This window comes from Lissotriton helveticus, chromosome 11, assembly GCF_964261635.1.
Source record: "Lissotriton helveticus chromosome 11, aLisHel1.1, whole genome shotgun sequence".
NCBI classification, from domain to species: Eukaryota; Metazoa; Chordata; class Amphibia; order Caudata; family Salamandridae; genus Lissotriton; species Lissotriton helveticus.
The window spans coordinates 773,004,227-773,030,266 of record NC_136072.1 but is presented as its reverse complement, the minus strand read 5'-3'; the positions used below and the strand labels follow the sequence as shown (position 1 = coordinate 773,030,266).

The 26,040-nt window shown below is 45.1% G+C and overlaps 1 protein-coding gene across 2 annotated transcripts in view; it reads left to right on the top strand.

Annotated features, from left to right (window-relative positions):
• LOC144791889 (glutamine--fructose-6-phosphate aminotransferase [isomerizing] 1) overlaps positions 1-26,040 on the top strand; it is a 214,894-nt gene that overhangs the window by 16,298 nt on the left and 172,556 nt on the right. For both annotated transcript variants that reach the window (XM_078666670.1, XM_078666669.1), the window contains exon 2: positions 23,224-23,331. In XM_078666670.1, coding sequence (XP_078522796.1) covers positions 23,224-23,331 — 108 coding nt within the window. The remainder of the gene's footprint in view (positions 1-23,223; positions 23,332-26,040) is intronic.

Below are 26,040 nucleotides of genomic sequence, written 5' to 3'. Positions count from 1 at the left end.
GCAGTGTTATTACATTGCTTTCGGAGCTGATGACGAGGGAGACTGAGTTTCACTTCTGCCGTTACAATTGGACTATTCAGTATTACATTTTTTTTCCTCTTGCAAATGTTTAAACGGCGGGTAGCGGAATTTCAGCTTACATCTTTTGCTGAAAGTATACACGTTGCCAATCTGAGCATCCATTTAACTCTTACATCCTGGCATCCCCGCGAGAAAGGGAGCATTGTAGTTCGTAGTTGAATTCTTGGTTCAAATCAATTAGGTTTTGTGTGAAGAATCCGGAGTGGGTGAAGCCTGGAGTGTAAAAGCTCAGGAACAAATCATGTCTTGTAACTAATTCCTAGACTGCGGTCTTTAGTGCAGTCTGCCTCTGAACAGGAGTGCCTGCCGACATAACTTTTTTTGGCGGTGTTGCAGGATGCTTGTCCTGTAATCTATATGGCCATTAGGAAATGCATGCAGCTTTTCTGCAAATGACAGAATGCAGTTTGGCAAATAGTGCATTTTTCCCCACTGTGGGTGTGCTGACTTTTGCGCTCCTAAGAACTCTATATTTGATTTGTGCATTTCCTGATGTGGATTAATGCCCCCAAAGCGCTGGCCTTTTTGGATAATGCAGATTTAAACTGACTTACTAAAGTCCTGCTTTACAAGACACCGCATTGGGCAGTTGAACACAGGATTAATCAATTTAGGGATGAAATTGTGGAAAGACCAGCCCTCCCTTAGCTAATCACTCATCCACCCAGCCAGTGTTGATAAATAAGAGTGACCCCGTCAGGAAATCCTCTTCATGTTGCTCACAACAGCGACGTGAACTTTTCTGCATCCTTCAACCCAATATACTTAAAGGAAATCTTTATTTGTTTGCAGATCACGTACATGTGTATTTCTGATTATAGACTGTGGCCAGAACCGGTTGTGGTGTAAATTGCTACTAGGAAGACACTTCTATAGTACCAGCACTGTGGGTGTGCTAGATTCCCCTAACAGCAAGCAACAACTTTTGGAATGGGTGCACTGTGCTAAGCAAGGGTGATATTGTTTTCCTAGGTCAGAGTAAGGCAGTTAATTTCTGCATGTCACCAGAAGAGATATTTCACATTGAAATGATGGCATTTAACAGGAAAAAGCCAGGAAAGGCAACATAGAAAATGTCTTCATTTATCCCTTTGGAGCCCGCTTACTTACCTTCTTGTAAGACAAGTGGGACTGGTCAAATCAATAAGGTATTGTAGTTTTTTTCCTTTGTAAAGGTATGTTCTCCTGCACAATCTCTGAAAAAATAACGGACACAACATTATCTGTTTATACTTGATAAACTGCTCTCAAATCCATATGAAAGCAAATTTCGTCATAATTGTAAGTAGTATATGTGAATAAAAGTGTTTTGCACAGTTTATAATATATAGTTCCTATTTGTAAAGAGTGAACATATCAACCCTTAAGAAAGTCCAATTGGTCGCACACTGCTTGTCCTATCAGCGTGTTGCCCCAAAGCATTGTGGTCCATGAAGTAAGCATCAGCGGGTGCGCCTCTGCCAGGGTCTTGAGCAAAAAATCACTGTCGCGTTGGCCATCCCTGGACACGTGTTTCGAGGTTGTTACCTCTCGTCAGCAGGGAATAGGCATATAGGTAGGGGTGCTGCATAGGCTGCCAAAAAATATCCTCAGGTCCGGTACCACTCGTGGCACGCAGGTGCGTAACCCGGGCTCGTCAGCCCCACCAGCTCAAGGGAGCTTGAATACAAAAGAAAGTCCAATTGGTCGCACACTGCTTGTCCTATCAGCGTGTTGCCCCAACGCATTGTGGTCCATGAAGTAAGCATCAGCGGGTGCGCCTCTTCCAGGGTCTTGAGCAAAAAATCACTGTCGCGTTGGCCATCCCTGGACACGTGTTTCGAGGTTGTTACCTCTCGTCAGCAGGGAATAGGCATATAGGTAGGGGTGCTGCATAGGCTGCCAAAAAATATCCTCAGGTCCGGTACCACTCGTGGCACGCAGGTTCGTAACCCGGGCTCGTCAGCCCCACCAGCTCAAGGGAGCTTGAATACAAAAGAAAGTCCAATTGGTCGCACACTGCTTGTCCTATCAGCGTGTTGCCCCAAAGCATTGTGGTCCATGAAGTAAGCATCAGCGGGTGCGCCTCTGCCAGGGTCTTGAGCAAAAAATCACTGTCGCGTTGGCCATCCCTGGACACGTGTTTCGAGGTTGTTACCTCTCGTCAGCAGGGAATAGGCATATAGGTAGGGGTGCTGCATAGGCTGCCAACAAATATCCTCAGGTCCGGTACCACTCGTGGCACGCAGGTGCGTAACCCGGGCTCGTCAGCCCCACCAGCTCAAGGGAGCTTGAATACAAAAGAAAGTCCAATTGGTCGCACACTGCTTGTCCTATCAGCGCGTTGCCCCAAAGCATTGTGGTCCATGTAGTAAGCATCAGCGGGTGCGCCTCTGCCAGGGTCTTGAGCAAAAAATCACTGTCGCGTTGGCCATCCCTGGACACGTGTTTCGAGCCCTGCGCTCTGGATTCAGCTTCTCTGTCTGAAGTGCCACACCTCTCCCACCATTTCAAATTCACCTCTAAATTCAAACATGTTTCAGAAAAAGTTGCCATTTCCCTGATCCTTTGCCTTCTCTGGCGTAATCTCAGGAAGCCCCTGGTTCGAATGGCTGTGAAAAGTAGTAGGATTTGTTGGCAGTATGTGGATGTGGGAATATTTGCATTGATTTAAGCAGTTAATGAGCTGCCCTTGTTGTGAGAGGTAGTGAAATGATATTCCAGAAATGGGTGATTGACTTGTATGGGCGGGATGCCAACGGTATGGAACATTATGACAAAAAGTATAGAAGGCCTATTTTTGGTGTGAGTAATGCAGATGAGCTATATAGTAAACTACAGCTTGATATTAAACGGATTTGATTGGTGATGTCCAGGAAGGAAATTATTGACCCTGATCTATTTTGACCATAATAATGAGATTGACAGTGCTTGTATCAGACCATAGCAGCTTAGAAAGTTCTTGTATTGACCACTGTAGGCTTTAGCTATCTTGAGGTGTCCCTGTGCCCTTAAGATAAAAAGGCACACATGCAGTACTTTGCAGCGTGACCTCTGTTTGCAGAAGTGCGTACTCAATGTGATCACCTTCTGAAAGCCAACAGATTGAGTGCGTTGGAGCTAAAGTTGCAATGCAAGTGCCTGCTGCTTACATTGTAGTCCAATTGCCCCCAGTGTGTCTCTATAGTTTGATGTCTTCGTGTCACCCGTTCTTGTGCCTTGACAACATCCAGCTGTCTTGCTTTGTGTCTCCAACTTCTCACTCTGTGCATCTGTGTCCTGTGCTTGCTGAGATGGGTGAAAATGTGTTATTCTGGGACTCTTCTAAAACCGAGCCATGGAAGCTTTTTATATGGTTTGATTAGTTCAACTAGTGATCCTCAGATATTTATAGAATCCTAAGTAGAACAGGGATAGAAATGTTAAATGAGGGTGGGCTCCAGTCTTTTCCAGCTTTAATGCATAGATGTATAGCTCACTAGGCACCATTATTCTGGGAGACACAAGGAGATAGATGGATCTGGCCTGGTCTCTTTTTGAGAGCTGGTCAAGAAGGCGGCACGTGACTGACAGAGCTCCGGCCCCCAGTGCTAGAGAATGCGGATAACTACACGTCTGCACACTTGGGGATATTCAAGGGCACCACCACTATCGCTGCAAACCATCTCCCGGCAGCATCTCTACTAGTGCTTTCATATGCAGTGATTGTAAAGCGGCAGCAGCAGCAATTGTGCCTGTTCCTCCATACGAGCTTGCAACCTTGTATGGCCTAATTACCTGGTGCTGGTCGTTGTTGCTGGGAGAAGAGCAATCTTTTGCTATGCACCCTTGCCAGCTCACAGGTGAGCTGGCTAGCGACTTAGTTCTTTTTCTGTCATGGCTCACACAGCGTCTTGACGAGATAGCGCCTCTCTCTATCCGGTCTAAAAGAAATTTGCGTGCTCCGGCACCTTGGTTCTCCCCTGCGCTCCATGAGAGCAGAAGGCTCTGTAAGACAGCCGAAAGAGCGTGGTGCAAAAGCTACGATGTCCGAACAAAAGAGATATATAAGGAACTTATCAAAGGATATCATAAGGCTATTGTCATAGAGGAAAAAATCTCACTTCTCCAAAAGAATCTAATCTGCAGCTAATATTAGCAAAGACATTTTCATAATAGTCAAGGAATTTACCTCCCCTGCTTCTTTAATTTCTAAATTCTCACCCACAGAGCTATGGATCAAACAACTGGCTAGTTTATTTGCTAATAAGATCATAAGTATTCAGGCCTCCTCTGTGCCAACTGATTCTCCAAGAGACTTTGGCTCAAATCTCTCCGCGATTCATTCTCTCCCGGAGAGCCACACGCTCTCACTTTTTCCTCCTTTATCCCCACAAATGTCACTGGATCTGTTATCTAAATTAAAGTTAGGTTCTCCGTCAGATCCTTGCCCCGCAAAGTTCTTGGCCAAGATGGCACATATTATCAATCCGGTCCTCAATGCCTCTCTTGAAACCGGCATTGTTCCCAGTCCATGGAAAATGGCTCACATCCTTCCGCTATTGAAAAAACCTAATTTGGACCCCCTTGTACACTCTAATTACAGACCAATTTCACTACTCCCTGCCTTTGCTAAAATTGTGGAAAAACATGTCCACTCTACTCTCTCGAACTTCCTTGGAACCCGAGATATTCTCCATCACAGTCAATCCGGGTTTCGCCCGAACCTAAGCACAGAGGCTGCTCTACTGGAAGTCACTGAGTCTATAAAAGAGGTTCTGGACAGTGGAGGGACGGCGATGTTGGTTCTACTCGATCTCTCTGCAGCCTTCGATACCGTCCCTCACAGCCGTCTTCTTTCAAGACTCCAGGAGATTGGTCTGAGAGGGACGGTGTTCAACTGGTTTGAGTATTTCTTATCTGGTCGCCTACAATCGATTTGGGCCCCCCCTTTCTCTGCTCCAATTCCTTCGCTGGATGTGGGAGTCCCACAGGGTTCGGTCTTGAGCCCCACTCTTTTTAATATTTATATGTCTCCCTTGGCGATTTGGTGGAATCTCACGGAGCCCGAATTGTATCCTACGCCGACGGTATGCAGCTTCTTTTCACCTGCGATAAGAACACAGACTTCGCCGGTGATACCATCATGAGCTGCCTCGAGGCTGTTTTTTCATGGTTCCAACTGAACCACCTAAGATGTAACTCTGATAAGTCAGAGATTCTTTTCTTCGGCTGTTCCCCTGATGCCAACTGGAAATCGTAATAGCCTACCGATATGTACCCTCCATCATTGCCACTTCTACGGCGAAAAATCTGGGCGTAAAAATTGATAATGGCCTGACCCTTAAACTCCAGATTCTTAGTGTAGTCGGACAGTGTTTAGGCCTCCTACGAACCCTCAGGAAATTTCTTCCTTTTCTATCTCATGCCCACAGGAGGATTACGGTACAGGCTCTGATCGGCTCTAGGCTGGACTATGCCAACATACTTTATTTAGGCCTCCCTGAATATCTCCTTACACGCCTTCAATCTGTACAGAATTCAGCGGCGAGGGCCATCTTTGGCCTCAGCCGTAGGGCTCACACCTTGGCTCTTCTGAATTCGCTACATTGGCTGCTGGCGCGTAAACACATTTCTTTCAAGACTCTTATCATGGCCTTTAAATCTCAGCATGGCACCGGGGCTGTCTACTTAAGGAGAAGAGTGCGGTTCTATTTTCCTTTGAGATCTTTACGATCCGCCTCTCAAGCGCTGGCCATTGTTCCTGCAACCAAACGAGCGCGCATTGGAGGAGGCTCATATAGATTGCTGGCTTCTCAACTATGGAACAAACTGCCCCTTTCCCTCAGAAAACTAGACAACTTGCTTTCCTTTAGGAAGGGGCTTAAGACCTGGCTGTTTGGACAGTAGTTCGCTTGTGTTTCCCTTAGCCATGCCTCCACAGATCTGTATAGCGCCGGGACACTCTGCCCGAGTAGCCGAGTGCTCTACAAGACTCCCATTAACTAACGTAACAGAAGAGGAGATATCAGTGGTGCTCTTGGAGAGGCGACCCGCACATTTCTCCAGATGCACCTAGAGTTGGTGGTGGCGGCGGTGGAGGGGAGAGTTTTAGATCAGTTGTAGAGGCGCAATACTGTTATGCCACCAACCGGAAGAGGATATCATGGAGGAACCCGCATGCCTTGTGCTCAGGAGCTTCGAGCAGAATCGGCCGGTGATAGGGTGAGCAAAGTAATACTGTAATGGCTCCCAAAAAAACGCTTAACAGAAAGTCCAAACAGCCCAAGGGGATCAAGGACCCCAAGGCACTCATTATAGCTGTTGGACAATTCATAAAGACTGATTCACTAAAAACCAAATCAGGTGGACTTGAATGATGCTGTAGAACCTGCAGATGCTGCCTTTGATGGGGTATCTGGAGTTTGTGCTGGATCAAGTACACTGCCAGCCCAGACAAACAGGTAGGTGCCCTGTTGGACCCTGTTTGTGATAATTTGCCCTATGCTTCCATGCAAAATCTGGTAAAGAAAACGATGGTGGATTTTTTGGGTCTTAAGGATTTGGGCTCAAGCTTCATCCCTCTACTTTAACCTTGAGTTCTGGTTTCTCTGGCCCCTCTGAGATCTGGGAAGCTGCTGCTAGCGCAGATCTTAACTTGCTGCCACAGATGTCCACAGATAGCTTCTCAATGAGAGGGGACCCCACCAACGCTACTGTATCTAGATGGCTACCACAGAGGAGAGCGGAGTCGACCCTGGTTCTGGTCCCCAACTCCTTGTACATAGTTAAGATATTTTACACGAAAATCAGGATGCATTGGAAGCCTTTTTTTCTGTTGTCTGACTTCTCGAAGACAGGTAGCTTGGTCATGTCAGAATCGGATTCAGGTTAAGATTGCAATCTATCTGATGGGGAGAGGCACCAAGTTCCAAAACTGAAGGGGTTAAAACGATCACAGTAGACTTTTCCGAAAGCCACAGTAATGAGTTCGCCTTGGCTGATTTTAGCGGGGATGACTTGCAATGGGATCCCGTAGGGGTTGGATTTACACCTATTAACAAGACTATGCAGGATGCATCATCTGTCATATTCTCAAAAGAGCAAGTTGCTCCCTTGACTGCTAGTCCTGGGTTATATTGGGACGCTGCCAGTGCAAGTGCAGTTTCAAGGTATATCACAAACGGGCGCAGTAGAGGATCCTTCCCTAGCCTTAATTTACAATTTGTTGCAATTGCATAGGGAGGAGTAGAAAATGATCTTAATGTCTCTAAAGACTTCGCATCAAAAAATGCAGGTGGTACTGCAGAAAATGTAGCAAAAAACATGGATATATTGCATGGCCGCTTGACCAATATTGAATCCCAAGCAGCTGGTTTGGCAGAATCGTCAAAAGTCATTAAGAATCATGTGATCCAGCATGAGTGTAGACTGCAGGTCATGTCTCAGAAACTTGAAGATGTTGAGAATCGGATGCAAAGAAACAATTTAGGTGTATTGGGAATCCCTGGAGGAAGCAAGATGAAAGATACATTGTCCATCTATTTCAGCAGTTTCCCCAACTCAGTGACTGGGTCATTGACTGTCAATTCAAAGGGCACACTGTTTCCCCTTCAGCAAACCTAACCAGGGCTGCTCTGCGAAGTATCCCCGCGCTATTTTGATCTTCATGGGGAACTTCATGTTCAGACAGCAAATATTTCAAGTGGCTAGCCCAGGAAAACCAGTCAAGGCTTGCGAGGTTGAATTCTTTGTTAGGTTTGACTTCTGTCAGGTGACTGCTGAACGTAGATGGCGTCTACACAATTTCCTCTTCTCAGACATTGGGTGCCACAGTTTCCTTACTGGAATCAGCAAATTTGAAGATCTGCTTCAAAGGCCAGACAGTATTTTGCTAGGACCCCTGGAAGGCACAGAACTTTTTGAAAACAATGAGGTGAGGTGAATACGGAATGAATTATTCTCGGTTTTGCTTCTTTCGAAATAGAAAGGAATTACTTTTGACCCGGGTCTTCCCTTCAGAATCTTTCAATTCTGGGATAACTCTTTTACCACTAGTTAGGGGTTATCTATCTGTCTGTCTAATTGGCACTCTCTAATTTGGGTAACGTCGGGAGGGGGAGTTTGGGGGTGTCCTGGGAGGGGTGGGCAGGGATCAGGGGGAGGTAGATAGAAGAAAAGGAAAAGATATACCATTCAATGATTTGTATAAATTAACTCATGCTGTGTTTATATAAAAAAAAATTGTTTTATCAATAGATAATATGCTCAATAGTCGTAACCAGGATGTGTACATTCTCTGTTGGAATGTCAACAGCATGCACTCCACTGCCAAGATAAGATACATCATGGAGGAAGTATTTACTTTCAAGCCCCATCTTTTATGTATTCAGGAGGCTCATCTTACTGTTCGGGAGGTTCGTAATTTGAACAGCCTAGGTTATTACACTCTTGCGACAACTGGGTAGCTACTCCTCAGAGAGGGTGGCACAACTATCTAAGGGGAAGGAGTGGGTTTCTAACCAGGTCAAAGTGGATAGTTTAGGGAGATGGCTGATTGCTTGTTTAGGGGTTGAGAGGTTTCAAGTAATGGTTTGTGTTATCTGTGCTGCAAATGCTGATGACCCAGACATGTATAACCTCCTCTTGGTGGGCTATGTATGTGTCAGTCGCCCAAAGTTATGTGTGTGGATTTGAATCTAATTTTTTACCCAGGCGTAGAATCCGCTACTATGTGCATGCTATAGCAGTGGTGTATGAAGAAGTGCAGGGCGGCTCAAAGGAAAACCTTGTTAAACATGCTCTCGCCGATGTATGGCGTGCTCACCGGGTGAGTGTGCCTGGTATTACATTTAATTTCATACCTCGTCACTAATCCTCTTGTAAAGATATGTATTTAGCTAGTTACAGCATTTTATCATCCCTAGCAATTAAACTAAATCCTAGGATAGTTTTTGATCATAACTCCCTTTCAATATTTTTAAAATCAGTGAATTGAGTAACAGCAAAACATTGCGCTGGTAGAGCTTTGATCGTAAATTATTATTAGACGCAGAGTATATTTGTTATATGGTCTTGTGTCTAAGGGACCTAATTTGTGCTAACAAAGGGTCTTCTAATCCCATAATGGTTTGGGATGCCTTGAAAGCCTTTGTTAGAGATTAGACTACCATTTATATAATCTATAAGAGCAGGGTCAAACAGACTGCCGAGACTAAGATGCGGGAGAAGTTTTTCCAACTAGAACTAGAGCATACGCTTCTACTTAAGTTCTGTAACAATCCTAATACTGCACTTGGTAGATTCAGACAATTAACTGTGCTAAGGATGCAATTGAAAAAAAGATCTGGGATAGGGCTTCCTCAAAGTATTGAGTCAAATGTTTGTCGTACTTTGAGAATAGCGAGGAGATGGGTATTCCATTAACATTCCAATTAAAGAACAAGAGTAATGAAAACCTAGAAACAAGCATGAGAGACGAGGTGTAATCCTCCCAGTTTCCCATCAGTTGTATTCTAATTTATAAAAGGGTGATTGCAGAGCAACTCAGGGCTCGATCTATGACTATATTCAGGTCAATGGTCTCAATCAAATTACAAATGCTCAGAGGGCTAATTTGGATGCTCCAATAACTAGGGAAGAGATCGGAACAGCTAGCAACAGGTAAAGCGCTGACCCAGACACTATTCCAACAAAATTTTATAAACGTTCTAAAATATTATCGTCCCAATCTTCTTTGAGTTAATGAACTCTTTGTCTTTTCTTCATTGCGTGACACCCTCATGGGGTGATACCTATATTGCTATCTTTGCTTAAAAAAAAACATTAAAAAAGCACCCATTAAATAACAGAACTTACCACCCTATATCATTAACTAACTGCAATTCCAAAATCTACACTCATATATTGTCAAAACGCCTGGCTTTGGTTATAGAACCACTACTTGACCCCACCCAGCATGGATTTATACCTCCACAAGATACTACCTCTCATGTCAGTCTTGCCTTATCTGCTCTCAGTGTGGCTGCAGAATCTAAAAGCCAGACAGGATGATCCTGTTAGATGCCAAAAAAGCAGTTAGCAGCCTCTCCTGGCAATATCTTTGGGCAGTTCTGTCCGCAGTGGGTTTTGGTGCCGAATGTATTATACGGAGACAGATGTTATACACCTCACTAACTGGCAAGATATCTTGTTTGAGATTACTGTCTGATTCTGTAACCAGGTTAGCCTTGTTACAATATCGGAATGTTCCTTTGCCCCGCTTCTGCTTGTCCTGTATCTGGATTCATACATTCGGGCACTTAAATTGTCTGTTCTCAATCCACACCTGAGATTGCATAATAGGAAGGTTAAACTTCTGGCATATGCTGATGTTTTAGCAACTTTAACATTATCGCCCAGGGGGATCTTCCCGCCATTGAAGAGGACGCCGTGGCATTTGGGCAAATGTCCGGTTATAAGTTAAATGCAGACAAGACAGGAAGTATCGCAAATAGGATCCCAGAAGGGACTGATGCCCGATTTGTCACATCAGCTAAATATTTGGGTGTTCTTGTTCCTGTTATTTTGGATGCTATCATAGCTCTTAATTACGAAACTGTATTGGGTTTCCCTGTCTAGACTGAGGAAATGGGATAAACGACACCTCTGTCTAATAGGTAGATGAAATATCATCAAAATGGTTACTCTCCCACTGTATCTCTATTTGTTCCAGTGTATAGTCACTTGTATCTGTACAAGTGCTTTTAAAAAATGTTGAAAGCGGCTAGTAGCATTTTGTGTGGCAATGCAAAAAAACGTGAAGCTCTATACGATGGCTTCAACTTCCACGCAGCAAGGGCGGGGTATCACTACCATCTCGCTAGTTTTTTAGGTCTCGCCTGTCGATGCGCATGCGCATCGAGCAAGCGAGACTATAGGGGCTCATCTACTCTTTATCTAACTTGCAAGGAATCGTGGCGATTCCTTGCAGTGCCCGTGACTTTTAAGCTCAATGCGCATGTGCATTGAGCTTAAAAGCGCGTGCACAGCCGCCCGCATTCCTCCGACACCTTTGAAGTGAAGCTTAGCTTCACTTCAAAGGCCCGGCTTCTTCACACCCACATGCCGCTCTGCCCCGCTCCGCCCCCTCCCCTGAGTCATCCTGCCTGCCCCTTCCCGCCGTGTCGCATTTCTCCTCCCCCCTCCCCTCTCCCCTCTCTTCCCTCCGTCTTGTTTTCTTTGATGCTGGTATTTCCATATCTGGCAGCTTCCTGCCCTCACCCCACGCACGCTGTTTATTTATTTATATTTAATATGCAGGAGATCTCAGTTTATTTAATTTATAATTAATGATGCCGCCCACGCTGAGGCTCGAACCCTGTTCTCCTCCTCCAAAGTCGGCATCGTTATATGTTGAGCCACCTCTTCGCACCGTTTGTTTGTGCTGACTTTCTTGCTCTGCCGCTGCTGGCAGCGGCATTGCGCTTGGAGGGAACATGTAATTGACCCGTCTCGCTTCTTTTCATTTGAATTTTTTTTACATTGTCTCCTTCCTTCCGCCCCTCGCAGTTTGTTTTCCTTGCACCGTCCCTTCTTACAGTCCCTTTAACCATTTTGGTGTTGCTCAGCCCCAACTAGCATGTTATTGTCAAGCCTCCAAATATGCAGCACAAACACGACGTACAAAGAGATTAACGTGTTGCCTGGAGCACATTTCGGGAATAACATTAAATGAAAGCCCAAACCCGCTTTACCGCAACTTGCTTTCACTTGTTGTCTTTGTTTCCAGTGCTATTTTAGAGCTTTGTGCAAACTACACTCTCGTTATTTTGCTGGTAATAACTTTGAGGGAATAGCGTATTTTTGTTTTTTAAATAGCTGGCAGCTTCCTGCCCTCACCCCACGCACGCTGTTTATTTATTTATATTTAATATGCAGGAGATCTCAGTTTATTTAATTTATAATTAATGATGCCGCCCACGCTGAGGCTCGAACCCTGTTCTCCTTCTCCAAAGTCGGCATCGTTATATGTTGAGCCACCTCTTCGCACCGTTTGTTTGTGCTGACTTTCTTGCTCTGCCGCTGCTGGCAGCGGCATTGCGCTTGGAGGGAACATGTAATTGACCCGTCTCGCTTCTTTTCATTTGAATTTTTTTTACATTGTCTCCTTCCTTCCGCCCCTCGCAGTTTGTTTTCCTTGCACCGTCCCTTCTTACAGTCCCTTTAACCATTTTGGTGTTGCTCAGCCCCAACTAGCATGTTATTGTCAAGCCTCCAAATATGCAGCACAAACACGACGTACAAAGAGATTAACGTGTTGCCTGGAGCACATTTCGGGAATAACATTAAATGAAAGCCCAAACCCGCTTTACCGCAACTTGCTTTCACTTGTTGTCTTTGTTTCCAGTGCTATTTTAGAGCTTTGTGCAAACTACACTCTCGTTATTTTGCTGGTAATAACTTTGAGGGAATAGCGTATTTTTGTTTTTTAAATAGCATGCACGAAAACAGTATAATTTCAATTTGCACCACTTATTTCCCATGTTTGTGTCAATGTAAAAATCGACCCTGCACACCCAGCACCAGGGCCGTGTGCCTCAATGATGCAGTACACGCACCAGTAACTGAAATATGACGAAAGACTGAAAGGAGTAGCTACAAGCTGTGCTCTAGTTCTGCTCTCCAAAAAATCAGCAAAGAAACAAGCAATTAAGAACATTTCATTGAAGAAACCATTGAGCAGGAAACAGAAGGAAATCCTACAGAAAGAATCCTAGAGAAAGAAGCTTGAGGTATGTAAACACTTTTATTATGCAAAGGACGTCAATTTCAGGATGCTCAGATGCTCTCATTGGAGTGAAGCGATGGCTTACGTTGAATGAAGAAGCAGCTCTGAGCACTTCAAGAACAGCTGTAGTTTACCACAAGGCACAGAGGCTCTGGCAAGCTTGCATAATGTGGCGGTAGTCCACATCTCGTCATCTAGTGCCCCTCCCTCTGACCACATTATAACACGTTTGTGCCGAGTTGGCTCTATGGTTTATGCAGGAATGAAAAGAAACAAGTAAAATGCATCAGAGATGAGAAAATAAAAAACAGCGAATCTTTCGTACTAAAAAGATGTATGTGAAATAGTTACGAATCTGTTAAAATATGAGCGACAATCCTCAAGTCATCCACAACTTACACTGGTGCTGTTCACTGAAGGGTTCACACTCTGCTTATTCAATTGTTGGCCTCTTGCTGAGATGGTGAATAAAAAGCTATTTAGTGTTCATTTGTATTAGAGCATGAATTACAAGATCAGCGAGTAGTAGTGAGACCACCCAACAATTCTCCATCAGTTGGCAAGTAAGGGGCCATTCTAAAATGGCAACACCCAGATCCTGGACTGCCTAACTCTCGGCCCACCCATAGTATAGTCTGGTAAAGATGATGCTCACGAGTGCCTGTGCAGCAACAAAAAATATCAAAAATGCATAATCTCGCCGGCGCTGAACTATGGATCGATAATTATTTGTCAAATACATTTTTAAAACATAAATGTTCCTCTAAGGCACATGGCAGATGCTATCTGTAGCCTTGAAAGTCCATAGGCCCTGAGAAGTGAAAGGTGATTGGTGAGGGCAAGTTGTGCTAAGACATACTCCTAAGCTTGTGTGCTCACCCTCACCCTCAAACCTTCACCCTCAACCCCTCACTCACCCTCACTCTCACTCACCCTCACTCAGCCTCAACTACTCTCACTCACCCTCAACCCCTCACCCTAACTCACCCTCACCCTCACTCACCCTCAACACCTCACTCACCCTCACCCTCACTCACCCTCACCCTCACTCACCCTCAACACCTCACCCTCAACCTCAACCCCTCACCCTCACTCACCCTCACTCTCACTCACCCTCAACCCCTCACCCTCACTCACCCTCACTCACCCTCACTCACCCTCACTCACCCTCACTCTCACTCACCCTCAACCCCTCACCCTCACTCACCCTCAACCCCCCACCCTCACTCACCCTCACCCACTCTCACCCTCACCCTCACTCATCCTCAACCCCTCACCCTCACACAGTGCAATAGGTCTCAGACCATTTCAGTTAGAGCTTTAAGAAATGTTTATGGCTTTTTTTATTTGTAATTCTTTAGCATTGGCTACAGGAAACAAAAATGCTAAACATTTACAAAAAAAACCCATAAACAATTCTAAAAGCACTAACTCTAATGGTGCGAGACCTATTGCATTTCCAATGCTTGTATTTGGCTGCATTTATTTAAAGACTCTGCAGTAGTGGGGACAGGACTCTGGGATCTGGCTGGCTTATTTCCAGAATATCAGCTCTTCCCTTAGACGATTAACTCTGATAAGAGTCTGATTGACACAGGTTATTTTAAAAACACGAAGTTCAAGACTCTTTCGGTGTATCATACGGTTTGACCGAATATTCGATCCATCTGCCATATTCCAGTGCTCCACCAGTTCACACCCCTCTGGAACAATCCCAATGTACCAAGGTAATTTCAGGACAGTTATTCAATGTGCTGGCGCGACTCTCGGATTACCAACTCGGGTCATCTTTAGAATACAGGGGTCTTCTTGATATTCCAGGAGACCAGCAGTAAATATCGACTTTTCAAACTCCGTTCATTTTGCTACCTGCAAGTGAGAACAGTTGTATCATGTTTTTCCTCTAATGAAATTAGCTTAAGGTACAATGAGTTTTTAACTAAATTCATTAAGGCCCCCAAATGCAGTTACATTTGCCTTTTCTACTCTGTAATGACTAGCATAAAGAAACAGACTAATAAGTTTGAGAACCTGTCTGCTCGCTGATCTCGAAATGTGATTCCAGCTTTTCCTTCACTGACATAAGGCGCACTAACATGCTCGCCCAAAGCATTTCAAATGTTTCTAGGCTAAAGATGCATTCCTTCAAAACGCTTTGATTTATACTAAACACTGAATAAGTTGTACAAATGGGGATTGAGGGATACATTGGATTGCTTTCGCTGTAGCCAGCCCGGATCTGACACTGCTCATATTTTAACCTCATGTGAACAAATAGATCGGCCATATTTGTATTTGCAATGCTGAGTTCACTCTAAATGGTAGAAGTAAAATACAATCTTAGAACAGTATTACTGGGCCTTGGGTCTTATGTTCCTAGGGGTCTTCTTCCTTGCTGTGACTGCAGCTATAATGGTGATTGCCCAAGCTTGTCTTTTGAAGGAGGCTCTGGAGAGTATATTACTTTTGTGGCTGGACTTGCCATCATTTGTAATCATCCCAGACGAAGTAGATTAAGGAAGATGTGGGAGCTGGTTAGACCAGGCCTATCTGATCTAATTCCTGGTTACACACTTGATGTACGAAAGACATATGAAGGATTGAATAAGTTAATACATTTATTGATTTTTTTTTCTTCATATGGCTGATGTAATCTGTTTCTGAAATTTACTGTACACATGCATGTCAGCGAAATAGTAGAAATTAACTCGGCCAAGTGCATATTTGTTGCATTGATTCCGCTCACACATACGTTATTATTGTACTTACTTGCTGTATCAATATGCTGTTCTTTTTCCGATTAAAAAAAAAAAGGTGGCTTTGTGCATGTGAAGATTCTGTATAGAGGAACTTGCATTTTTTTAATGATTCTATTTGTATTTTGTGACATTTGCCTTCTGTAGTATCCTATTGTTCGGCGTCGGACAAATCGTGGCTATTTCTATTAATGTAAGATGTGAACAAAGAGTAAAGGAAGTGAAGGCGTGAAAGGCAAACAAAATGTCAGATCAGTAAATGGAATAATACAAAATATACCTCACATGATCCATTATAAAGGCGCTGTTGGCATTCCTACCCCAAAAAAGCATTAATCTAACTAATTGCAACAAGAGAGAGGTTCCAGCAGATTCCACAAGTTTAGCAGATTCAGTAACCTCAGAAATGTTCCATCCAGCCCATATTTATGTGTGCGTGAGTAACAGTAGTGGAAATACTTTGCCGACCATCATTAAGCAAATACAAACTGTGAATTTAGGCATCGATAGTTAAAACCATCCAGGAAAATGTGATTAACCAGGGTTCTGCTACTCTGTGGGGAGCAGAGCAGCTCTAATCCGAATACGTTTTGAGAAGAACTTTGTTCGTTGTTCGCTAATGTCAGTCTTCTCAGCACTCCAACAACCGTTGAGGTGCAAACAGTGACATTCCTGCCTACGCTCTTTCGGAGTGGCCTCTGGGTGCAAATAATACTAGTTCTTTCAGATTGGGACATGCTATGCTTTTATTAAATTGGAAAAAAAGTTGTTGTTACTCTGAAAATGTGTGTATCCACTGCGTGTGACTTAAATAATGGCGTGAAAACCCAAGAGAAGAGGGCTGCACGGTTTGTATTTGTAAGTGTTCTTGGGGACTGTTTCTTCTCTGCTTTTCTAGAGTATTTTGTATATGTACATTTGGTTGTTTCATATGTTTTGTTCGTAGTCTTACAAGGTAATTAAATGGTATTATTGCACCAACTATCAAAATGCTACTTGACCCATATTTTGGTTAGGTGCCTGATACTAGCTTCAGGCTCCTGCTTCCGGTGTCCATGCAATGTCTGTATCCTCCTCTATTATAGAAGTGTGACCATTCATCATTGCACACGTCAAATTTCAGGACCCTGAAATAATTTTTCTCTTAGCTCTCTGTTTTTCTAGTGCCTCTGTAGGAAGGTGCTCCCCCTTGCTATGGGACGGAAAATAACCATTTCAGAATGTATTCCTGCTTAGTTTCTCTAGACACCATTGTATGTTGTCATGAGCTCTTATAGGTATCATATCGTTTCTTAACTTCATAAAATGTAAAGTTATGTCAGTAGGCCTGGATTACTTATATGGCAACATTCCTCTGAAGCACTTTTTCTTGCCTTTTCTTTTGTTGCCACCATGATGGTGGTGGCAGTGGGACTACTTCCACTGAGGGACCCCAGCTCTTGAACTCCATATCCTGCCTTCATTCTTCGGGACACCATAGCATAGCAACGGTTTTAAAATTTGTGATTTCGGTGGCGGCTGACACAACACAGGCTACTATGCCAGTGTATTACTATGCGGGCAAGTCATTAGCATGTCGATAAGTCCGTCACTTAAGGCCGACTGGTTTCTGACATTCGACAAACTATTGCTCCCGCTGGTGAGTCAGGGAGGTAATATAACCCTCTTTCATCCTATCTCTCACTGATCCTTTCTCCATCACTCTGCTAAGCACTGCCTCCAAAACACGTTACGAAAGCCACTGAGAACACTCATGCAGACACCAAAATATTTCCCACATATGCTCACAGCAAGCACAATACCCAGGCGCGCAACACCCATTGGGCTCACCGGCTGCAGCCCTTCAGCCCCCCCCCCGTCGCGTGTGTCAGCGCGGCTGAGATAGCTTCACGGCTGGCGACCGTCTAATTGGAGCCGCACCCTAGTACTTCACAGGTCTTTAAAATACCATTTACTTGTAAATGAGGCTTTTGTTGTGTTTTCACCCCTTTTTAGAGCCACTCTGCCTATGGCTGGAAGAATTAGCCCCACCCCCCAACATCTTTTTCATGCCCCCCCCCTAAATTTGGCTCTAGTTGCCCGCCTGACAATACCCTTGTATTTATGAAATATTCATATAGCTCAAACCTAGCTGAAAGAGAGCATAGTGCTGTACATAGTCGCAGGATAACAGAGTCAACGTGCCACAGGAGGGGTAGCTGGTTTGTGAACCGTTAACTTATCAAAATGTAGTATTCTTGAAAGAGGTGCGTTGAGGGCTCATGCTACTGGCTCCTGTTATTGTTGTAGTTTGTATACTCTGTACCTTAAGAATAAAGTGCTTCTACTAGTGAAGTGCCTGGAGTGTTTACGACATGCGTCTTGTTTTTTCCCAAATTTGGTACAGGGTTGGAGGAGTCCTGGTGGATACAGGGGCATCATTCCAGATCGTAGGTCTGTGCTTGTATCCTTGTTTCCTCTTTTCTGAACTTTGTCTGTGATGGTGATGCAGTGTAAGACTTACCACTTTTCATCACACCACCATAACTCTTATTTTCATCATTTATTTTGGTTGGGCCCAGATCTAAACAATGAATTCCAATTCATCCACCATCATGAATATCAAACTTTTGTGTGTGTGTCGCAGACTGACTGACACACTGTAACACAGCGTGCCACAGAAGGAGTCAGTAAACCCTTCAACAGAAAGGTTATTTCCTGCTCAATTTTACCAGCTGCCAAAGTGCAGGTTCAGGAGAGTCAAGAAAGTTCAGTTCAAGGGATTTGGCATTGAAGGGAACTCAAAGTTCGGTCGGACAGCATGCTATGCAGGAAAATGGAAAATTACATCGAGCCCGACTCCTCCTCCAAGGGGCAATTATACTTCCAAAAGTTCACGGTTTATACCCACAAAGTATCCTTTCCAAAACCTTATATGAGTTCCATTGGTTACTCAAGGTGGCCCGCTCATGATGTGATCAATACCTCACAAAAAAATCCAGAAGCATTAAGTAATCCTTTGCAAAGTCATTAAGTTCCAAAGTTTCATCCTTTTCACGGAAGTAAGAAACTTCCTTTTACACAGTTTGTCCCTTCTCAGGTGCTTTGTCCTGGGTTTGCAATCCTAGTGATACATCGTCGCAGAATCAAAAGTGAACCTATTGTGTTTCAGTACAGAAAAAAAACTTCACTGAAAGTTCTCATGGCGTCTGAAGTGACTACTTTCAGCTTGATTCTGCCTTTTGAGCAAGATAGAAAAGCATCTGAGGCCTATATGAAATACTACCACGTTATGATTTTTATAAATCACCCATTATTAATTGCGTTATGACTATTCTTAATTAATTCAATCACTATTCTTCTTAAGCAGTTGCATGCCAGTATTTGGCACTACTAAAATAAATGTTTTCAATATCTTTTGTATATTCATAATTTTTCAAAGCAAACATTAACGTGTCACTCTGAAGTACATGTTTTATCGTTTAACGTCAGAGAAAGCTGCTGTTGTTCATATTACCATTTATAATTGAAATTAGCATTTTAGTCAATTCAGGAGCTTTATCCTGCAACCTCATTTCATTTTAGCAGTTATTGTCACCACAATCTCTATATCCGGGGTCTCCAACCGGTCGATCGCGAGCTACCGGTAGCTCACCGAGACCCCAGGAGTAGCTCGTGTAGCCCTTCAGCCTTTCCGGCTCCATTTGCCCGCCCTCACCCAAACCAGCCGCTCGGATTGGAGCTAAGCTGGGGTGGGGGCGGGCGAAGAGGATGACGCTCCTCTCCTGGAGCTGCAGCCTCCTCTCGTGAGAGTCAAACTCTTGTGGCGTCATCGTCGGAGCAGTAGGAGACGTGCCTTCCACCGCAGGTAAGCTCCTTGGTGGAATTAGGGATCCCGTGGGAGTGATGGCTGACAAGGTGTCAGAGAGCGCCGGTTAGGAAGGAAAAACGAGTGGAATAGAGGGCAGAAGGGGCACAAAAAACAAGGGGAAAACGAGTGGAACAGAGGGCAGAAGGGCACAAAAAACGAAGGAAAAACGAGTGGAACAGAGGGCAGAAAGGCACAAAAAACGAATCTAACAGAGGGCAGAAGGGCACAAAAACAAGTGGAACAGAGGGCAGAAGGGCACAAAAAACAAAGGGAAAACGAGTGGAATAGAGGGCAGAAAGGCACAAAAAAACGAGTGGAACAGAGGGCAGAAAGGCACAAAAAACGAGTGGAACAGAAGGCAGAAGGGTACAAAAAACGAGTGGAACGGAGGGCAGAAAGGCGGGGAAAACGAGTGGAACAGGGGCAGCTAAGAACCGAAGTCAGAACGGGCAAAGAGGCACGGGGGCAGCGAGGGGAACAGAAGGGAAAATCGGGCAGAGACACAGGGCAGCGAGGGGTACTGAAGGAAATGACCAGGCAGAGAGAGAACGGGGACAGCGAGGGGAACAGAGGGAAGAAAAAGGGGCACGGACCACGGACAGGCAGCGGGGGAAGACAGACAACAGCAGTCACAGACACAACAATGACAATACAGGCAATACAATAAAAGCAATAAAACGTTGAAAGGCACATGTATAGGTTAGCGTTACTTGGCAGGCAGGTAAAAATAGATACAGCCCGGATCAGCAGTAGGATTTTCGTGCTGCTGTCTGATTGCTCACTTTCCACAAGCCCTTGGGTACCACTGCCTCCTACAACTCTGCAGTTATCTGTGGCCAATAATCAAGGCCAAGCTCATGATGAGACGGGGGGGGGGGGAGTAGATGGGCATGGGATTGAGGGGGCATGACTGTTAAGTCATGGTTCAGGGCCACTGGTATTATGTGGCACTGGGGGACCAAATTATGCAGCAAATTTGACAAAATCATGCAGCAAAAAAGACAAATGATATGGTGTATTGCAGCTAATTTTGTGATAGTACTACTTTATCGTTTTGTAATTTGTACTCGTTAGCAGTGTCTCTGAAATTTTGGACCTTCATTTTGGACCTATTAATTGAAATGTCTTGAAGCGTCACAAATCCAAAGTCATTTCTTTTGGTGTTCTAGGGAACTCTTAAGTCAGGCCTGTCTTGGGTATTTTGTTCAAACCACAGTATGGGCTCTGATGAAATTAGGCTTTAAGTCAATGAAACTAGGCGTGGGGGGTCTCTCTGAAAAATGTGCGAGTTGCTTCGGGTTCAGTAGCTCACGGCGATTTTCACTGGCCAGAAGTAGCTCTGACTACACAAAAGGTTGGAGACCCCTGCTCTATATTAACTAAGGGTTGTTTCTTAAAGCAGGTTTTATTATTCATAATGAAATTCATTGCTTCTTTTCTCTCTTTGTTTACATTTTGTCATGCTCATATTTAAAAACGCTACTGCATGCTTTTAGGATGCAGCATGACATTTCACGTTTTTCAGTTACCGGTCTTCATGTGTTCATCGAGAAATATTTTTTGTAATCTCTTTTAGAAGTAAGAATTGGTAGAGGCATGCATCATTTAACATTTACTCTCCATCAATGGTGTCTTGGTTGCGGGTGTGCCTAGGGGCACTGAAGATGGGAGCTTGTCAGGCAGGGATGCCAGTTGTGATGACTTTTTAGTTTATGCTTCTCGTTTTTGAAGATGGTATGGGCAGGCAAGCAGACACACTGGAGTTCTGTCATGGTGGGGCTGATGTGGTCATATTTCTTTGGGCCCTTAATTAGGCATGCTGCAGTAGGTAGGATATCCTTAACACCTTGAACGCTATGGGGATTTTTCTCCTGTGCTTGAACTTCATAAACACCATTATTCATGACGAGCTGGGCTCGTCATCAGCGTAGCAGGAGGCTACTGCATGATGAGCCCAGCTCGTCATGAGCGTGGAAGGGGTTAAGGAGGGACAGAGTGAAGTCTAGGAGGCCGTGGTAGAGATCATTGCTGTCATCCAGATACAAGACTGCAACGCTGGAACAGTATTTCTGAATTTGCAAGCACTTCAAAACTGCATAGTATACTATACCACCTGTCCGTTAATGCTCTTTGATGCCTTGGAATCCGGCATGAAGTGCTAGCCAAATGCAGTTGCAATACAACGTTGGAACACTGACTCCCAATACCGTCTAAAGATATATTTGAGGTGCCTGGTAGAAAGTTGGGGCAGCTGAGCTGTAAGTAGACCCACCTGCGTTCCTCATTTGACTGTGCAGTTTGTGTTCTGCTTAGATGGTGGATTTAACAAGAAGATTCCCTCGTTGACCAGTGTTGGTAACAGCAGCCAGCAGGGTGTTTTTTCCCCCAGCTTAAGTACACGGATTTCCCTTTGTCCTGAACTGTCGGCTACAGGCGGGAACTAGGTTGGAAAAAGCTGCTTCAGTTTGCTGTCACCGCTGACTTCTGTGAAGCGTCAATAAAACAAGGAGAGTTTGAATGTCTGACTCGTTCTCTCATAAGGAACACTTATAACTCGTCGCCAGTTGTCTTCGTAGGAATGTTATATATATATATATATATATATATATATATATATATATATATTTTTTTTTTTTTTCTTGTATGATCCTCTCAGAATGGTGTGCTGCCAGTGAACTGCAATGCCTCAGTCTCGCTCGTCATAAATTACCTTATAGCATTTTGGGCCACTTGCAGTTAATAATTAGCCCGGAAGCAGAACCTGTGGGAATATCAGACGGTTGAAATCTGCACAGGTGGGGCCGAGCCATTGACTCAGTGGAGCCACTCCTTGGGATCAGAGTTTCATTCGGTAAACACCTCGGTTCTCATTCATTTATGGCTGGATTACAGTAGTAATGCGCAAGTGCTGACTTCTCATTGTTAAGGAATGCATGGTGTTGCAACCTCACATTGTTTTTGTTCTTTTTAAATATTTTTTTTTTTTTACTATGCTTCAGCATCCTCATGTAGCACACCAACCATGCCGGCGTGACGTTCACTGACAGTGGGAACCTTTATGCCTATCTGGCTATACAAAACAGTTAACTGGAGTCTCTGGAGAGCTAGTGAAAAATACGCTTTCGTTCTTCAAGAGAGATAACTTTACATAGCAAGTGAAGAACTTTTCACCCAGTTTAGAAATGTGGTCGTAGTTAACAAAAGTAGCGCCTCTAAATGACCATATAAACACAATTATTGTAGGAGAGGATTGTCTTGCAAACTCTCCATTGACCTACAAGAGGTGGATCCGACTGTAAATGTGCATTACTTTTGTGACCATAGATAGGGGTGTCCTCCAACAGCAAGATAGAGTTTTTGCTGTTTACTAATTCTGAACCCGTAGAATGTTAAAATTCGGCCTGGTATTTGCTTGCCTGTAATATTCTCGTCTGCTATTGGGAGGCCACATAGATCGGAACATAAATATATTTGAAAAACCTGCTCTCTATATGAATCAATAATAACTATGACATTGAAAACATCAATTTCATATATCTATTCGTATAAGTACCTTACCATTATAATATTCTTTACTTTTTTATTTTTTATTTAAAACGACTAGATACAAATACGTTTTAGAAGCTTCTTTGCATATTAGAGAATGCCTGATCCATCTTTTTGGGATTTGTTGTGTGTCCTTTGGTTTCGGACATTATTAACTCTGGGTCAAGACTAGGGTGCGTACATCGCTACATTAAGAACTGGTATATCAGCTTTGCGAATTCTTTTTAGAACCAAATCTCTAAATTTCTATTTTCTTTCTCTAGGCATCTTCGCTTACCTCAACTACTGTGTGCCCCGCACTAGACGTGAGATCTTGGAAACCCTAATTAAAGGTCTCCAGAGGCTTGAGTACCGAGGCTATGACTCTGCTGGTAAGTCTTCCAAATATTTATATATTTTACTTCACATTCGTAGTGGTATTGTCCACTGCTGTGCTAGAGCAGATTATGATTTCTCCGCTGAGGCCATTTTGCCTCTACTGTCACATATTGAGCACTTTTTGCCCAGTTATCCGTTAGTACGTTAGTACAAGAGACACTTTAAAAAAGAGCAAAGCAAAAAACAATGAAACTGGCTAACGTGCCATTTTCTTGGGGCTGATACAGCAGAACGGAGGGAACAATTTTTATTAAGGTTTTTACGTTCAACTCTGATTATATGGGCTTTGTGATTTTAAGTGCTTAAGTCTAAGTGGGTACGGGAATGGCCCACTTAAATCTTTTGTATTCACTCATGCTATGCTTTAAGTTAGGCCCTGCGAATATTATTCTGATTGTATTCAGCCCATATAATTACAAAAGAGCTGAAAATTCCTCTGTCAACACCCCATACTCATGTAGTCTGTTTTTAAAAGTAAACCATATCTCAATCTGGCTTACCTTTATGGTGATTACTTAAGCACATTGATTAAATATCTCATCAGTTGTAAGTTGCATGAAGCAAATAAAAAAAAAAAATAGAAACACGCTTCAAAATGTCAACCCAATCATGGCATGATTTTATGACGTTTGCCTCACTAGAACCCAATCGTATGTCTGCCGTGTAGCATCCAAGTTATTTAAATATAAAGTGAATGGGATTTCTCATTGGAAAGGGCACTCGCCCAGGGTCCGTATAAGAACAAATGAATCTGAATCAATTAAAACTATTCTGAGTGATGGCTTCAACATCACTCTTTCTTTCTCAGAAATTATGTTAAAACACATAAGCTTGGGACATGGCCAAGGTAGCCAGCATGGCGGACGCAGCTTAGGAGAGCTCTTTCCCGCCGATTCTCTATCCGCTAAATTATCCTGCCTTCCCCTCACCCACGAGCGTCCCGGCGAGGGGCCGTGCTGCTGTAGGGGGCCGGCGGACCTGGAGAGAAGCTGGGCCGGATCGGAGGTGCGGAAATCCGAACATCACGGCCAGAGGTGGTGCGGCCTATATCGAGAGGAGGAGCCGGGGACCTCGAGTTTCACGACGGCCGATGGCAAGCAGTGATGAGCCGGCGGCGCGGAGGTGTTATCACAGACAGTGGTGGATGCCTCGGCGGCGCTAACTGCTCCTGGACATAGCGGGGCACGGAGGCGCCCACGGCAGGGGAGATCGCCTGGCGAGCCTAGAGACACGGCGGAGGAGAGGCCTGGAGGGTGCTGTGCAGCCGGGCCCTAAAGTTTGAGGATTGGCTGGCCGGAGGCGGTGGCTGTACTACCGAAGTGCGGCTGCGACACAAAACAGCATTCCACACGGTGAGCCGACCCGGGGGGGAAGGTGAGGTGGCCCGGAGGTGTGGTGACAGAGGAGGGGCGGCTAGCAGGGGCCCGGCGGCTGTGTCGGGCCGCAGAGAACGGGCCTGTGGCTGTGGGTGCTGCTGGGACCCCAACGCCCTGGGACAGACAGTGTGCTGAGCGGCTCGGCGGTTAAGTCGGACCACGGCGCACAATATACGAAAATGCCCAGCTCGTGGCACGGTGGCCTGCACGGCGCATAACTGCGGTGCAACGGATTAAGCCGGGATTACAGGGACAGCGGCAGGGCCCGGGGGCAGTGGATGCGGGTCCCGCGTCCCGCGTCCGGGGACCTGGAGGCGCCTCATTGCGGGAATCAGGAGAGGAGCTGAGTGGCACCACAAGCGGGCAGAGCACCATCTAGAAACAGACAATTGGGCTTTTGAGTTATGGTGAGCGGCTTGGGTCAGTAGCTGAGTGATCGTCTGGGTCCTGGGGTGGCTGGTGAGCCCGGCTGGGCCTTAGAGGACGGGCGAAACACTAGCGAGGAGCCCCCCTCTGCTGGAATAACACTGAGAGCTACATCAGCGGAATCCGGAGGAGCGACCCTAACGGTCCCTGACCATGACTAGAGCCGGGAGCGGCGGCGGCACTACGAAACAGGGGACACTTGACAAGTTTACCGGCCCGAGTGGGACCGCTGGAGCCTCGGGGGGAGGGGGGGGGGGTCACCAGGCACCGGGGCCGGACAACGCAGCACTTATGGCGGCAATCACACAATCTAGGGACATGCTGGATGCCAAGATAGGGGCCGTGGGGGCGGACGTTACCCTTCTGCGACAAGATTTGAGGAATGCCGTGGCCCGCATAACGGAAGCTGGGACCAGAATAACTAGAGTAGAGGACGACGTGGCGATCCTGAAGAAGAAGGTAGCCAACATGGAAGGGATTCAGTGGGGCCTGGCGCTCCGGGCAGAGGACGCGGAGGGGCGGGCCCAACGCAACAACTTTAGATTTGTTGGATTTCCGGAAGGCTGTGAGAAGGGGGACATGGAGGCTTTCCTAACTCGGTGGCTGGAGGGCTGGCTCCCGCCGGAGTCCCTTTCCCGCTGCTTCATAATCGAACGAGCACATAGAGCGCTTATGCAGAAACCGCCGGTTGGCGAGCGCCCTCGGCCGGTAATAGCCAAACTACTTAATTACCACGATCGAGACACTATCCTGAGGCAAGCGCGACTGAAGGAGCCCCTTCTGTGCGACAACCAGAGAATCCTGATATTCCCAGACTACACGAAACTGGTTGTACAACAACGGCGATCCTTTACAGCGGCTAAAGCTCGCCTTCGGGACTTGAAGATACAATATGCTTTG